The sequence below is a fragment of the Mauremys reevesii genome, linkage group 1, assembly GCF_016161935.1.
Source record: "Mauremys reevesii isolate NIE-2019 linkage group 1, ASM1616193v1, whole genome shotgun sequence".
Classification (NCBI taxonomy): domain Eukaryota; kingdom Metazoa; phylum Chordata; order Testudines; family Geoemydidae; genus Mauremys; species Mauremys reevesii.
In genome coordinates, this window is record NC_052623.1 from 348,560,072 (window position 1) to 348,575,664 (window position 15,593).

General features: G+C 48.9%; 1 protein-coding gene across 7 annotated transcripts in view; it reads right to left on the bottom strand.

The window, feature by feature from the left end:
- Positions 1–14,665, bottom strand: part of GATA3 (GATA binding protein 3) — a 34,469-nt gene extending 19,804 nt beyond the window's left edge. For 4 of the 7 annotated variants that reach the window (XM_039519548.1, XM_039519546.1, XM_039519543.1 and 1 more), the window contains exons 1-3: positions 4,784–4,870; positions 3,806–4,296; positions 692–1,231 (exon numbers count right to left, since the gene is read on the bottom strand). In XM_039519548.1, coding sequence (XP_039375482.1) covers positions 692–1,231; positions 3,806–4,046 — 781 coding nt within the window. In that variant the 5' untranslated portion in view covers positions 4,047–4,296; positions 4,784–4,870. Of the gene's footprint in view, positions 1–691; positions 1,232–3,805; positions 4,297–4,783; positions 4,871–14,557 lie in introns of those variants that run through there. The other 3 variants (XM_039519547.1, XM_039519545.1, XM_039519544.1) reach the window with 2 other exon arrangements.
- Positions 14,666–15,593: the final 928 nt, after the last annotated feature.

Sequence of the window (15,593 nt, forward strand, 5' to 3'; positions counted from 1 at the left end):
GGAAGTGGGCTCTTTGGGGAGAGGGGGGTGGATAAATCCTAGCTGGTCTGTTTGCCTCTTTGCCCAGCAAGTCACTGAACCGATATATGCAGTCGGGGTTCTGTGACAGCTCCCCGGGAGAAAAAAAGTAAAGCTGAAGTCCCCTGTTGTCCCAGGCCACTTCAAGCCCACCAGTTACAGAGCCCCTGGTTTTAGCAGCCTTGGGGTGGATTGGGGGCTGCAAAAGGGACTGGTACAATTCCTTCTGGTTCTCCTCCTTGCTGGAAGCAAGGAAGGGCCGGGACATCAACCAGATTCATGTCCACAAACTGGTAGGTAGATTCGCTGCCCTCCAATTAATCCCGGGATGCAAACTTCGGCTGGGACTTTTTACAGCCTTTAGGGCAGCTGTGATGTGTCCCCCCCCTCACACACACCTTTGTTTTATTACAAAGTCCTGTTGCACATGGCTTCCCACCCTCCTCTCCTAGCTCAGTGTTTCTTGTGGTGGGGGGGGGGCTGATCTGGCCCGTAGGGAGGCCAATATAATATGCCCCGGAGGAGACTGAAAACACCTTCTCCCGGGGCTGCGCTTGAGAGAAGGAGCGTGTCTGTAGGCCTGGACACAGAGCTGAGTCTTGATCATGAAGGTTCAGGGGCCTCTCCAGATTTCCCCTCCCTCTCCCGGGGGTTAATAATCCAAGAACCCTACCTGTACTGGAGCGCGCTTTTGGTCTCGATTTGCACCCAAAGCCGGTAGGCGAGCCCCCTAGGAGGCTGCTGGGGGGGAAGAGTCCAGAGCCATATTCTGGGACGTAGGGCGGGTAGGTGGTGATGGGGTGGTGAGCGGAAGAGGAGGCCGCTCCTAGCGAGGCCATGGTGCTGCGGGAGTGAGACGACTCCAGCTTCATGGTGTCAGCCAGGGACACCTGGTACTTGATGCATTCCTTCTCGTCCTGCCGGCTGGAGCCGGTGGATCCCGGGGTGGAGATGGAGGGATCCGGGGAGACATCTTTGGGAGGGGTCGGAGGGAAGGTGAAAAGGTGCGGACTGGAGTGACCGGCGGATAAAGCGGAGGAGGAAGCCGGCGGGTAGACGGAGAGGGGTCCCGGAGAGCTGTGATGGATCGAGGTCTTGGAGAAGGGACTCAGGTTCCAGGGAGACGCGCTGTGGTGGCCCCCCAGGGGTTTGCTCCCGTCCAGCCAAGGGAGAGATCCGTGGAGAAGCGGTGGGCGACACACCTGGCTCCCTGCTAGGAGAGAACAGAAGCAGGCCAGGTTACACTCCTTCTGGGATGGGCCAGCACATGCAGGACCCCCAGGCTAGCTCTCTTTGTCACCCCATCTAAGCCCTCCTGGTGATAACCTCAAGAAACAGCTCACACAGCGCTCTGCTCCCGGGTGTCAAACCAGGAGAGAAAAGTGCAGCAGCCGGGGACCCGCTGGCCTGAGCAAAACTGAGCTTAGAGCCGCGATCCTGCAAGAACGAACCCACTGGCTTAACTATACACCCCCCTCCCCAGTCCCTTTGGCATGAGCTCTATGTCTAAAAGTAAGAGGCTATAGTAAAAGCTATTGCCGGATCGAGGCCCAGAGCGGTGCTCAGGTATGGTTGGCTGGAGGGCAAAAGGGATTCAAGTTTTCGGATATTGCTTATGGATTTGTCAAGCCCTTATTACATTTCCCTCTCCAATCAATCGTACAAGGCCTCTCCAGTGAAGATCCCACATGAAACTGCAAACCCTCCAAGGAGAATCCATTCTGGCGAGTTTTGAGCTATTCTTGGGTTCTTCATTCCCTGCTCTTAAGTAACCGTGAACTACGAAACACGGAGATATTCTGTCCACAAGAAGAGAGCCAGGAGAAGACACTGATGTGTTAATAACCTTTTTTTTTTTCACCATTAGTCTATTTTCGCACATGGACTTGTGTGTGTTTGACTGGGCCAGCTTTATAAGGACAATATCACACACACAACGTGTCACTGGTCTCAAAAGATCTTTACATTAGATATGTTCAAACCTTATCTTAAAATACACAGCTACACTTCCTAATATTGCACGGAAGTTTTGCAGTTGACTATGATCGTTTTATCCTTTTATGTGCTTGCAAAAAAAATGAAATTTATATTTTTTTAAATATGATGGAAAACATACTGAACCCGAGGAAAGCAGCCAAATTATGCTTTTTTGAGATAGTTCTAACGATATATTGATCTCTACGGAGGCATTCAAATCTATAGCCAGATATTGTGATAATTCTAACTATAGAAAGCTCCAGAGATCGAAATAGATAAATATTTAGAGACACAGATAGCTAGCTAGAATGATATCTAGTCTCTCTCTATATATATGATCTCTATGCATGTGTCTTATCATGTTAGCCATTTGTGAACAATACTTAAAGTCAATGTGCTAAAGGAAGGGGAGGTGGATTAAATGAACATGAAGGGTCAAAATTCATTATCTTATCCAGGAAGTAACGTAGTAAATAATATTCAGGCTACATCCGAGAGACCGCATTTCCACTTTCTGCTGATAAATTGGGGCGGGGGGGATAAAAGCTGCTGATCCTTAGCAATAATTATTTTACAGACTCTAAAAGCAGAACAATGCATTTACTGAACAGCGAGTAACGCTTAGCAGCTCACTCAACAAGTAGGTGAGGTCCTGGGCGCAGATCAGTGAATCCGGACTAGCTCCGATGCCTTTTCCATTCCGATCATCCCTTTCCAGTCAATTTTGTTTTATTTTAGGGTGGTTTTTTTTCTAATTCATTTCAGACCTAGGGCTTCTGCAGAGTGCGCCACAACTGGGATCGCTCCCAGGCTCACGAGGTTATGCCCTGCTTTTTAATCCTAAAGAAAACTCCAGCGCTACAGGCTGAACCGCCTGAATTATTCTTTTTAAACAGGGGAAAGGAGACGATTCATCCTGAAATGTATTTAGGCCCCGTAAAAACAGTACATGTGTCTCCCCGGTATAGCTGCGTGCGAGGCTATGTGTTTGAATTATGATTTAGATAGTAAATTCCCATTAAATTCCCATTATATACGGCTACATACATGATTACATGTATGGGATGTATCCTAACCGAACACGAGATGTATAAGTATATGTACGGTAATATATAACACACTATAATGCGGCACAAGGTTAGAAAGCCAGGCTTAAATAGCAAATGTATTATTTTCCCATCCAGGGTGAATTTAACATCCCAGGCGTGAACACACACATGTGTCACTCTTCCATCTCTTTCCACCCTCTCCCCTAATATTAACTGATAATGCTACAAAGAATTCTAATGTAAAGGCAAAATCAACTTAACAAACAAATCCAAATGGCGTTTAACTGTTGAGAGTGGGGCGGGGGAGACTTGCACCGACTCCTTTCTCTTTAGCACTTAATTGGGACAAGCCAACTCGCAAATTCAGCAGCGGCATAGTTTTGCCACTTATAACAACGAGGTTGGGATTTTTATTGTATTGGTTGGTGGGAGAAATAAATACGATCTCGCTGCTTCTGGCAGGATTTATCTGCAATATATAGCTAGTAATAGGCCCACACCAAAAAGGCCATGCCTGCGTTTTACGCAACATGAGGACATTTTGCAGATGACAGTGCTCCTGGGATTAACTCAAGGCGCCCTTGTTAGTTGCTAGCAGCCACTGGCTGCCTGCCCCTGCTGCTTATAATGCTTTAAATAAGCAGTTTCTAAGATGAGACACACAAACGCAGCCCTGTTTCCGGCGCGAAAGCCTGCCCACTGTCAACCTGAGCGCAGCGAGCGGGGGTCCCCACCCGAGGGCAAGGCAGGGGAGAACTCACCGTGATGGGCCGGCGGGTACCTCTGCACCGTGGCTCGGACCGAGTTGCTATAATAGGAAGGGACGTGATTCCCTTGTCCGTCGATGTTAAAAAGTACATCCACCTCCTCGGCCAGCGGGTACTGAGTTGGATCCATGTAGGAATGGCCGAGCCCTGGGTGGTGTGAGTCCGGATGCTGCCCATTCAGCACCGCGGGGTGATGGTGGCTCACCCACCGCGGCTGGTCGGTAGTCACCTCCATCTCGGTGCGGGGCTGCCTCTCTTCCTCCTCCCCAAAGCTGGGCAGACTTTCAACGGGAAGGTTGGCGGTGAGTTTATATACAGAGAGATGTTGTCGTGGGTTTTTTTAAAAAAATAAATAAATAAAACGATAATAATAATAATCGATTCCAAAAAGATGAAAAAATAGTAGGGAAAACAAACAAAAATCTAAGAAGCGAGATCCCAACAGTATCTTCCGCTCTTTGCAGCTGTTTCTCTTCTTTGATCACCTGCAGTGAAAGAGAGGAAAGGGGACGAGCGAGAGAGAGAGAAACGTGTTTGAGTACTTCTCTGCTTTATCACCTGACTTTTAGGCAAGCGAAAACAAGCCCCTCCATAAACGGCGAGATCTTTGAAAGCCCACCTATTGTCCTAAGCATAGACCCACCTATTCTACCAGGACACACACACTCCCTTTCTCTTTCGATCTCTCTCTCTGTGCAGCAGGGGAATGAAATAGACCAGAGTTACAGACGCAGGCGTTGCTGCGGGCTTGCTGCTGCTGCGGCGCTTTTCCTTTTTTTTTTTAAATGTTTGGTCAGTTTCACCAGCGATGCGCCAGTTCAGAAGCGGTGCAAATTGCGGCCGCGGAGAGCCTGAAGCATTTTCAGGGCTTATTCATTATTGTGCAATCGAAAGAAAGAAAGAAAGAAAGAAAGAAAGAAAGAAAGAAAGAAAGAAAGAAAGAAAAAGTTGTTAAAGAAATTCAGCACAAACCTTGGTGGAGGAGTATGTGACCCAGGAGAGATGAAGCTGAAACTGCTTGATCAGATCAGATTGTGCTCTCTCTCTCTCTCTGTCCCCCCCCCCCTTTTTTTTTTTTTTTTTTACAGGGAAGGCATTCTTTCTGAAAGGAGCAGGATGGCGCCAGCCGGCTCAATGCTCACAGACAGCTGTGGCGAGACGCAACTTAAGGAGGTTCTACTGTCATCAGCACTGAGTGGGAGGAGCCTGTCATGGGATAAGGAGGGGACAGGGCACGAAACACAAGGAAACTGCAACCCAGCTTTACTCCTGTCTACTTTACCCCCCCCCCCCCAATATCCCTTCACCCCCGTGACCGGAAAGTCTTTGAAAGCATCCCCCTCTTAGGCTGGAAATACCGAGAAAGAGTTAACACGACTTTTTAAGGGGGAGAATATTCTAATGCACGTGAAACAGAAATGTTATTAAGGGCGTATCCAATACGTGTGTCTTATTATATGATGTTATTAATTATTATTATTTTCTTTCATTCCTATGCACCATCCCTACTCTTACTTACAGTACTTACTTTGTTCAGGAGATACACAGAATCTGAAGACACAACCCGGTCATCAAGAAATGATTTTCTATGGTGACTTCAGGCCACTCTCGGAAGAGTTTCAGAGAGCAGGTGAAGGATCCATGTGGAACTCTACGTTCTTTGCCGAGCTACTAATGTATCATTTTAAAGCATTACCCCTTCCAGGTCAATTAGTTAATGCTAAGTAGGACTAATCTGGCGACAGTTGTACTTTAGAATGTGTGTGAGAGGGTGTTTGTTCCTCCAGTGTGTCAACGTGCTGGAACAACACGGAGAAACATTATTTCAGAAATCCCCATTCTTTCGGAGTTGTTCCTTTATTACACCCGATTCCATTCAGTTAAGAAGAAAAAGAGATCCAGGAAACAAAGCTCAAGCGGAGCGTAGTTTAACGTACCATTAAAATAGTGAAGGAGGCTTGAGAGGGGGGTGTTGTTGGGGGGAGTTTTGCTTTTGTTCTGTTGGTTTGTTTTCTGGTTGCGAAACCAAGCTACAAAGTGGCAGCGGCACATGCTTGCTGCGATCTCCTCTCTGGGGCTCAAGCTCCACGAGCGAGAGGGAGAAAGTTCCTGTTTTTGTCCGCGCTCATCTGACCACTTTCATTTCCACAGCCGGCACCAGTAATAATTAAAACATTCATGCCCCATTACCACCCATGCGGCCCGGGCGTGCAAATGGAGCGCCCCGCGCCAGCTCCGGGGGTGAGAGAGGGCTCGGGGCGAGCCGGGCAGGGACTGGCTCCTGCCAAGGGGGGGTGCACCAATCAGCAAGGAGCAGGAAGTGGGCGCTTGTGAAAGCCTTCCCTGATTGGCTGGGAGCTTTCGCAAAGGCTCTGGCCCTTCGGTCTATTGAGCCATTGCATCCCCTAGTGGCTCCCAGGCAGGCGCAGGCTCTGGCTTTTTCAAATCTGCAGCAAGTCCCGCGGCTTCCCCTGAGGAGGTTGCAAAATAGCAACGTGTCAAGCAAATAAATAATGTAATGGAAGTGTGCAGGGATGGGGGGGGACTTCAAAGGCGAGAGCGCAATAAACTACTAGGCAACATCTAGATATTAGTTGCATCCGAAGAAGTGGGCTGTAGCTCAGGAAAGCTCATGCTGAAATAAATTTGTTAGTCTCTAAGGTGCCACAAGTACTCCTGTTCTTTTTACTAGGCAACGGTATATGCAGGGAGGGATCCATACATGGGCAGCAGATTGATCCTGTAGTGTAGCCGCTTGGTGTGAGTGCAAGCCCCAGCGCTTTAATGAGCCTTTCATTCATGCAAAAGGCGACCCGCGCAGTCCACTCCCCAGCGCTACGGGCTAGCTAGCAAACGGCGTGCTTTTCAACGTGGAGTCTCTTCATGCAGCCTCGCGCATTGTCCCGGCTTCATTTCATCGGGCCGACACCCTGATCTGGTCCGCAGCAGCACCAAACGAGGCATAAAAACGTTCCGCACACGTCAGCCCTCCAAAGCTTTAATTAGTCAGGCTTATGTTTAATATGCAAACTGGAAATTGCTCCGCGCACAGCCGACAGAGAGAGAGATTTAATGATAAAATAGTAATGGGAATTTATTATGCGCATATTTGCATGTAAGCCAGTTGAACTGTTTTTTTTACAAAAATGCAATATTCTAATTTGTCTAATTTGGACCAACTCTTCAATCTCTTCGTAGCGATAAATTGCTACCTACATTCAGTTACTTTTCTGAGTTGGGCAGTTCTGAGGGGTAGAGACAGAAAACATACCGCAGAACTGTTGTGCTCGCCGGAGTAAACGGATAAATATCGGTTTATCCACGCAGGTTTGAAGATGAACTGTGGGGATGCCAGACATTTAAAAGAGAGGTGGGCGGTCACGGCTAGAAACAAGTCCAAGGGCTTTTAACTAATGCAATAAAACGAGATGAGCTAATCACTCAATAGCTAATCTCCCGGGCTCTCATTCGGATCTGCTGAGTGTACAGCTCCGAGCACCGCGCTAGTGATTTTTGGGCGCTCTGGCACGGCTTGTTTGTTGCCTACAGGGGGGGCTGAGCGTTCCCTCGCTACAGTCAGGTAGGCACCCGGGCTGAGTCGAAGGGGACGCTCTGTGTAATGGAGCCGGGGCTGCGAGGGGGGGTATTCAGTGTCTGCCTCCCAGCTTCTCCCCGCGCCTCCCTTTGACTCCTGGATTGACAGGGTGTAATTGGGAAATGGGAGGTTGCTCTTTTGATGCGCTCTGCATTGCCCTTCGCTGGCCAGCCTCGCCGACGCCACTGGGCATTGACGTCAGGGGCCGAGCTCAGAGCCATGCTGCCGATGGAAGCCATGCTGCGTGCCAGGGAGCCCATTAGCGGGGCAAGAGGCAGGCAGGCGAGGGGCTGCAGAGAGAGAGAGAGAGAGAGGCGGTTCTCGGGGCTGGAGGGGGGCTTACACACCCACACACACATAAACACACACACGACACGAATCAGGCGCTCAAGGAGCCCCGGGCATTAATTAATCTGAGACGCATGAGGTTTGGACCAACTCTTCCATCCTTATGCAGAGTAACGGTGCCAGTGTGTCCACACGATTCCCGTTTCCTGCTGATCTCTCTCTCTCCATCCCCGCTTCTTTCCTCTCCCCCTCCACCTCGCTCTGGACTGGGATGGAGGGGGGAACATGGGCAAACCCCCCCCCCCGGTAACATTTGCTGGCCTCTCGGGTTCCCTTTCTTAGCCTGTTCTCTGCATTAGGCAATTTCACCATCGGAGAGTGGATGCTGCAAAAAGCGTGGTCTCTCTCCCCAGACACACAGCTGTCTCCTATAGGTAAGAGGGATTCTACTTTTTTATTTACTGTCGTTATTTATTGCTTAAAGCGATCACAGCAGGGGGAATCCTGCCGGACTCCATCAATTTCAAGGGAAATTCTCTTTTGGGGGCGAGGGGGAGGCGGGCAGAGGGTCATTTTAAAGGCAACCCCTTCTCCCTTCTCTGTCTGAACAATGTGTCAGTGCGTCTTATGATGAGACAAGGAAAATTTTATGAAGACCCCTTATACAGACCGAAAGCCCTCGAGGGAAACACGAGATTTCTAGAGCAGATTGCCTTGGAAGTTTAGCGCCCCCCGCCCCTCCCCCCAAAAAAAGTGAATGAAGATGAGAATGAAAATGGTTCGTTCCTTGTGGTTATAGGATGATCATCAAAGCGCAGATGTTAAGATGCCGTGACAGGTTAGGTGAGATAAAACTGTATTTAGAAAGAGTTATAGCGAAGCCCACATAAACTTGCAGGCGTGCGGCGAGACAGTAAGAAGGAATATCCATGCAGAAGTCGTAAAGTTGCTAATCCCAGCAAAGAAAACTTGTGTTTCTGGGAGCCTTGGGCGATCATTAAACTTGTTTACATAAGTGATTTGGAGCAGAAATGTTTCAATTTACTGCAAAAACATAAAGATGTGTAGTAGGGCAAATATGGATCAGATCCGGCGCGAGGGTAGAACTGGAAATACGCACTTTATGGAACCGTCTTACAATTAGGGCATAGACCAGAATGGCCTAACAAATCTATAACTCAAGGACTGAACTCCGCTTTGTAAAGGGCCCTGGACTAATTCCACCTGCATCCCCCAACCCTTCTGTTACAAATCTGTCACTTTCACTTCAAAATGTCTCTGTCTTCTCTTTAACTTCGAATTCTCTGGGCAGCTCTTGAGACAAAGGGCGGGCGGGGGGGGGGGTGAAAACAAAAGGTGATCGAAAGAACGCTGGGGATTTGGGGCTGGGGGGTTGAAAGCAAGCACCTCCGATGACACGTGTATTAGTCGTTATTCTGAGGAAAAATAATCGTGACGTGTTTCTTCATTAGTCCTAAATACTCCGAACTCAGTCCGGGCATAGAGTTTTAAGAACAGCATAAATAACAAAATAACAGCAATGAAAATGACACGACGATCTATTCACCGATGGTGGCTCCCTGAATATTAACATTACTGGGGAGGTAGGACAGTTAGGGTTCCCTTTGCAACCCTTAATCGCCCCCCCCCACACACACACACACACCCGTCCGGACAGCACTGGCTACAAACACGTTAGACTCGGCCTGGAGTGTCCCTTCCCCATCCTTGTCCAGCTGAGTACGGTGCAGTTGACATAATTCCTCCCACCCCAGCGGGGGCCTTAATTGACAGCTCGGCTCTGACAGGGGCCCATTGTTGGAGCAATTAGCAAAAAAACAATAGGGGTTGCGTGGGGGGGGGGGCGTTTAATTCGATTTGAAGGTGAGGGACGTGGCACTGAAATCATGCAGGGCGGGCTGTATATGTCTTTTCCAGCTGAGAGAGCGAGAAAGGAGCCAGAAATCACAGGTGCTTGGGGCAGGCAGGAACTGGAGCGGGGGTTTGGGGGGGGAGAGGCAGTATTTGGGGGGGGAAGGCTCCCTGGCTGGAATAGGTCCCTCACACACAAAACAGGCAAACCAAAAGGTCCCCCGCGCGATCACGACCCCTCCCCTCCCCTCGAGAAGGTTTCTGTAGTACCCCAGTGCTCCCCACCCAACCGGGGATGCCCGCCCCAAAGCCACCCGTGTCTCTGCAGGTTGCTGGGCCGCTGTAACCGGAATGGAGTTCGCGGAACAAAGCCAGACAAGTCCCCGTACCCGTGTGAACAGCTTGGGAGAGTGGGATCCAGCCGTTAACAGCTGGGAAACCACTTCCCCGAAAAGTCTCTCTCCCTCTCGAAGCCTCAGTGGCGTGGGTTAGGTCGGTGCCCATCATTATTACCAGCACCTGGTCCGAATTTCTACGTCTCCTTGGGACAGGGAAAGGAAGAAGCAGCCCCTCCCCCGCCCCTTTAGACTACAATTGACTGAAAGCGGATTAAATTACGTGCGCCGGGTTGGGATTTTTACAGGGAACGAGAGGAGTACAGGTAAAGCTGTCTAAACAGCCTGGGGCTACAAATCGGAGGGTTATGCAAAGGACACGGCCCAGGGCAGAGCTCCGAAGACTTTTTCCCGTGTAAAACAACTTGGGCTCTGTCCAGGCGGGTGGGGGGCGGGGAAGGGGAGAGTGGGGGGGCCCCATCTTCCAGCCTCCGCCGGGGGTGAGGAAGTAGAAAGCAGCCTAATGTCAATTCTGCGTTGTTACCCCCTAGGATGAAGACAGCGGAAGACACAACCTCTTAAAGCGAAACAAATCAACCCCCTAACGCCCGGCGTGTGAGAACGAGAGGGCTGGGGATGAGGCTGGATTTGCTGAACTGTTCTGTTCAAACAAAGAACGAGAAAGGGGAGAGCTCCCCCCTCCCGCAATGAATCAGCCAGAAATGATCTGTTCTCCCCCACCCCCTTTATCTGTGAAAAGGAACCACAAGCAGGAAGCGCTGCTCGGTTACGATTTTTATTTTATTTTATTTTATTTGTAAAGCAACCCTGCCCTAAATGGACACGGAGCTGCTGCCTCGCGCCCTGGGCTCTGAAAGGAGCCACATGGTTTCTCGAATAATTTCATCTCTCTTTTTGCGAACCGGGAGGAAACACAGACGCACACACCAGACAGAAAGAGAGAAAAGATCAGCTACTGATTACACCGTTTCCAATGATCTTTCCCCTCCCCCTATCTGATCCTAACCCCACAGCCCGCCCCACCAAAAAAAAAAAGATGAATTGTTGCTGGGTGGGTGGGTGAAGAGAGGGGGAAATCCCTCTTCTGCCGTAAGAAAACAAATTCCGAGAATGAAAATTGGGGGAGGGGTTGGGCCTTTTCCTGCGGGGGGAACCCCCCCCCCTCCCGCTTTGAAGCTGAGAAGAAGGGCTACTGCCCCGGGACACAAAGTCTGAGAAAGGATCAAAACCGGCTCCGCGAGTCCCAGAGGCGCCCTCGCTGCCCCTTGCACATTCCCAAAGTGCACCGCAGAGACACAGAGAGAGGAGCCCGGGGAAAGAAGAGCTTTTCCCGTCAGGATCAGTGGTACCCCCGGCTCCGCTCTAGGACGGGTGATGACACCCACCTAGAGCAGGGCTTGCTGTCCAGGCAGGTCACTTTCAGGTTCCGACCTGGTAAGTTCCACTTCCGTTTTTTCTTCAGCATCACACACACACACAAAATAATATTATATAATAGACCGCCCCCCCCCCCATCTTTCAAACGTCGCTGCTTCGAGATTTAACACGAATCAGTCCATCTTTTGGAAAGATGGCTGGAGAGAGAAAAGAAATCCGAAGGTACAGCAAGATAATTCCCTGCCACTGAGGAAATGTCCGAGACAGTCTTACAGCAAATAAAATAAAAATAAAATTCTCTCTTCGAATCATCACTTAGAAAAACAAATCTATCCGACCCCTGCCTCCCCCCCCCCCTGCCCCAGCTCATCCGATTGATCTTAATGCCGAGAGTTGAAGAAGTTAATTTACAAACGAGTCCTGCATTAAACCTACCGACCCTTGCTCGGGTGCTTTTGTGGGCTACATTCGCCTTGAAAGGGGAGTGAATGCTCATCCTAGTCAGGAATTCCTCGCTTCTTTTTAAGCAGACAAATATTCCCTGTCCCCTCCACCCCCAATGAAGTCTACGTGCGTAAGGGTGGATTTATCGCCTCTCCATCATTCATCGTTTAGGACAATTTGGATCTGTAGATTCAAAGGTGAATTTAAAGGAATCTTGAGGGCAGCTCGGAACCCGGCGGGTTTTTAATTCCAAACGACACGTTATTTACCCTGGGAGTCCCACAAAATGGCTACGAATTAAACTATAACCAGGTTTAAAGACCAGGGGCCCACAACAAAGCAAAACACAATGAAAAGACACGGAGGTAAGACGCCAGGGCAGGAGGACCCACGAATGAATTAGCAGCACAATTTCCTGGTGAGGTGGGAAACATTTCGCTTTTTTCCTTTACTGAGCAGAGCGTTTTGAATAAAAATGGAAGTGACCTTCCTTGAAGGAATGTCTCATTCTTGCTACTGGAAGGGAATCGAGAGCTGTATGTATCCCCTAAGCTAAATTCTGCATTCCCTAAAATAAATCCCTATGTCCCTCTCTGCATATATATTCGGTGACATGGATGTGTATTTTTGGTGTGACAGTCACAAAACTGCAGACACCGCAGGAGGCACACACACATCATACACTTCTCCAGATATACACACATCGATGCATGCGGACATACACACACAGCGAAGGGGTCCTTTTTTTTTTTTTTTCGTGAAAACAGAAGCTGAAATCTGGTTTAATTTGCCCTTTGCTAAATGTAACCTCGCTGCAGATGGATCGTTTTATGTCCCCGATCTCGATTCAGGGGAATCTGAAAAAAACCGAGACATTTACACCAGCTGTTTTGTCCTGTGCTGTTCCATCGCTTTCCTTGTTCGGTGGGACGCTGGATCTGAAAGGGATTGTCAGACTGAAGACACATTATCTGCCCTAGGTAAACGCTCTCACATGGGGCTTTTCCTCTCTAAAATCTCCCGGACGGAAGCGGGCGTTTGCTAGATAAATCCGTAGTTCTCGAGGCCGGTCATTGCTGCGAAGTGATCGGCTGGTGTCTAAACAGCGACTCTCCTAAGGTCTCTTCGGGCCTTTTAGGGGATCTTGAGGACATTTGAGTTTAATTGGATCGATTCTGTCCCCCTACCTACGGGCCCCGCAACTTAACACAAAGACTGAAACACGAACACCCAGGCTGCAGAACGAACCCGCTAACACAACACAAAGCTGACACACCTTAACACAATCCACCTATGGAACTACACGCTAACACGGCCTGGGAACCGAAAGCCCCATGGGAACCGAAAGACACACAAACTCACACACTACACAGATGACAACACACACTAACCACAAACTCATACAACACAGAGAGGGAAACATACATTAACAATGCCCAGGCTCGCACAACACACGGTTGGAAACAAACTTAATATCCTAAGTAACGCAGTGAAACACAGTAACACAAAGCCTAATTAACAACACACACAAAGGAATAAACCTCGAAATACTCAAACTTCACATTCTCTCGGACACACACAAATGCAGGTCTACAACTTGAAATACACACACACCACACCAAATGACACGAGCCTTTCACAAAAGACCCGCTCTATCTAGCTTTACAACTGCCGTCCATAAATAATGAAGAAAACAAGTATATCCAATGAGTATTAATTATCCGGTTACAGTAAAATCCATCACCTAATGCTCCCGCTCCTATTTATGGACAAATGAAGGTAAGAGGAGCTGACATTTTTGAATGAGCTCCATTACAGCTAATGCTCATTTCTTAACACTCAAATACATTTCCAAGGCACCCAATTACTAGTTTAAATACCCTACATGAGCTAGCGGGTGGCTAGTTTGGGGAGGGAGGGAGGAGGGATCCAGAGACGCCTTAGGATGTAGTGAAATCATCATTCACCATTATACAGGTACCAGTCCCTTCAAGAAACCTGTCTTCAAACACCCCACAAGTCCAGCCAGACCCTCTACCGTTCTTTAGAAACCAGATTACATAGAGAGCAGGATCTAAATAGATCACGCTCCGAACACAGCCAAGGAGATTGCGGAGCGACTATATGTGTGTGGAGGTGTGATCTGATGCAGTCTGGTAGAAAACAGCGCAGGATTTTATGTATACGCACATGCAGATGTGTGTGATAGAGATGGGCTATATATGTTCCTGGTACACGTATCCGTAGGTGTACTTATTATGGCTACCTAATATATGCAAGTGTGTGTGCGAGAGAGATTAGATATACCAAAATAATCTATATTTAGGGGAGAGTGTGTATACACCTCTTCTCTCATTAATCAATTGCAGTCTATCACATGTCATTACTCGCACATACCTGTCTAATGTCATGACCCACGCATCTATAATCCACACCGCAGTAAACACACGCGGATACACTTCTCTCATGCCCTCCGTCTACACATACCCATGTGCGATGCCATCTGTGAAAGCAGCCCCTGTCCCCGGCTATATGCGCTAGCACCTACAGGCAAAGCAGTTGTTGTCAACCTCTTCCAATGCTTCCCCCCCCCCCAGCTTTGAGAGGTAACACGCTCTCGGGCAAGTTGTGTCTTCCCCCAAGGTCACTGAGAAAAATCCAACTCGCTCCAGCGACTGAAGGCAAATAAGAGTGGGGTCGTGTTACATTTCAGCCAGCGCCCGCTGCCCCTGTGAGCCGAGATCCCTTCTAATTCTCTCCACGTGGAGAAGGGAACGAGTGAGGGGGGTGGGGAGAATCTCAATATTCACTGACCTGGGCAGCTGCTTTTTATTTTTTCCTGATCTGCTGAAGATCTAAAGGCAGCAATGACAGGCAGACTCGACTGCTCCGGCTGCTGCTGCTGCTGCTGGCATCTCTCGAGCTCCCAGCGAGAAGTAAAACGTGGGTGATCCACATCCTCTGAACACCCACCCAAATCTCTGACCTCCTCCTCTCCTCCTCCTGTCTGTCTAGAGATCAGAGCTCTTCCGGGTTGGAAAAGGGCAGAGAAAGAGTGAGAGAAATATGATGGGCCAGCCACCACACACCCAGCCTGCGAATCACATGGGATGGGGAAGAGGCAGGTATCGGGGCTGGAAATCGATTGGAACGGGATGTAACCTGTGCCAGGCACAATTGTCGCCTATAGCGCCCGTTAAGATTGTGGGTTTTGATGTTGTTGTTTTGTTTTGTTTTGTTTTTTGTTTGTTTGTTTTTTTAAGGGTACAGCCGTATAAATACCACCGGGGTTTGTTCCATTTAGATCAAAAGCTTCCCAGGAAAAGTGGCCACACTCATCGCGTTGATTCTTATTGTTGGTGGTGTTGGGGTGTGTGTGTTTTTTGGTTGTTTGTTTTTGTTTTTTTTTGTGAGGCACTTGTGAGCACGAGTCAAACACCTGGAGAGAAAATAAACACGCACCGATCTGGAGAGAAAACTCTCCTGTCATACAGAACTAGAGAGAAAACACAAATCCTCTAACACGCTCATACATGGAGATCTGCAGAGAAAACACACACACACATGGAGCTCTGTGGAGACAACTCCCACCCATACACAAAGACCCGAAGAGAAAACACACACTTTCACGTAAAGTCACAAACACACCACCCTGCAGAGAAAACTCCCAAACTGATGGCGGGTTTTTAATGCCACCGGCACCTTCCCATGAAAACTGTTCAAAGGGGGGAACAGACTTTCTCCCGGGAGGTGAGATACATTAGCCATTGTCAAAATCCGACGGTGAACTTCCTAAAACTCAACAGGGCCAGATCCAACCCCCGTCCACAGCAGACAGTTTTAGAGTCGG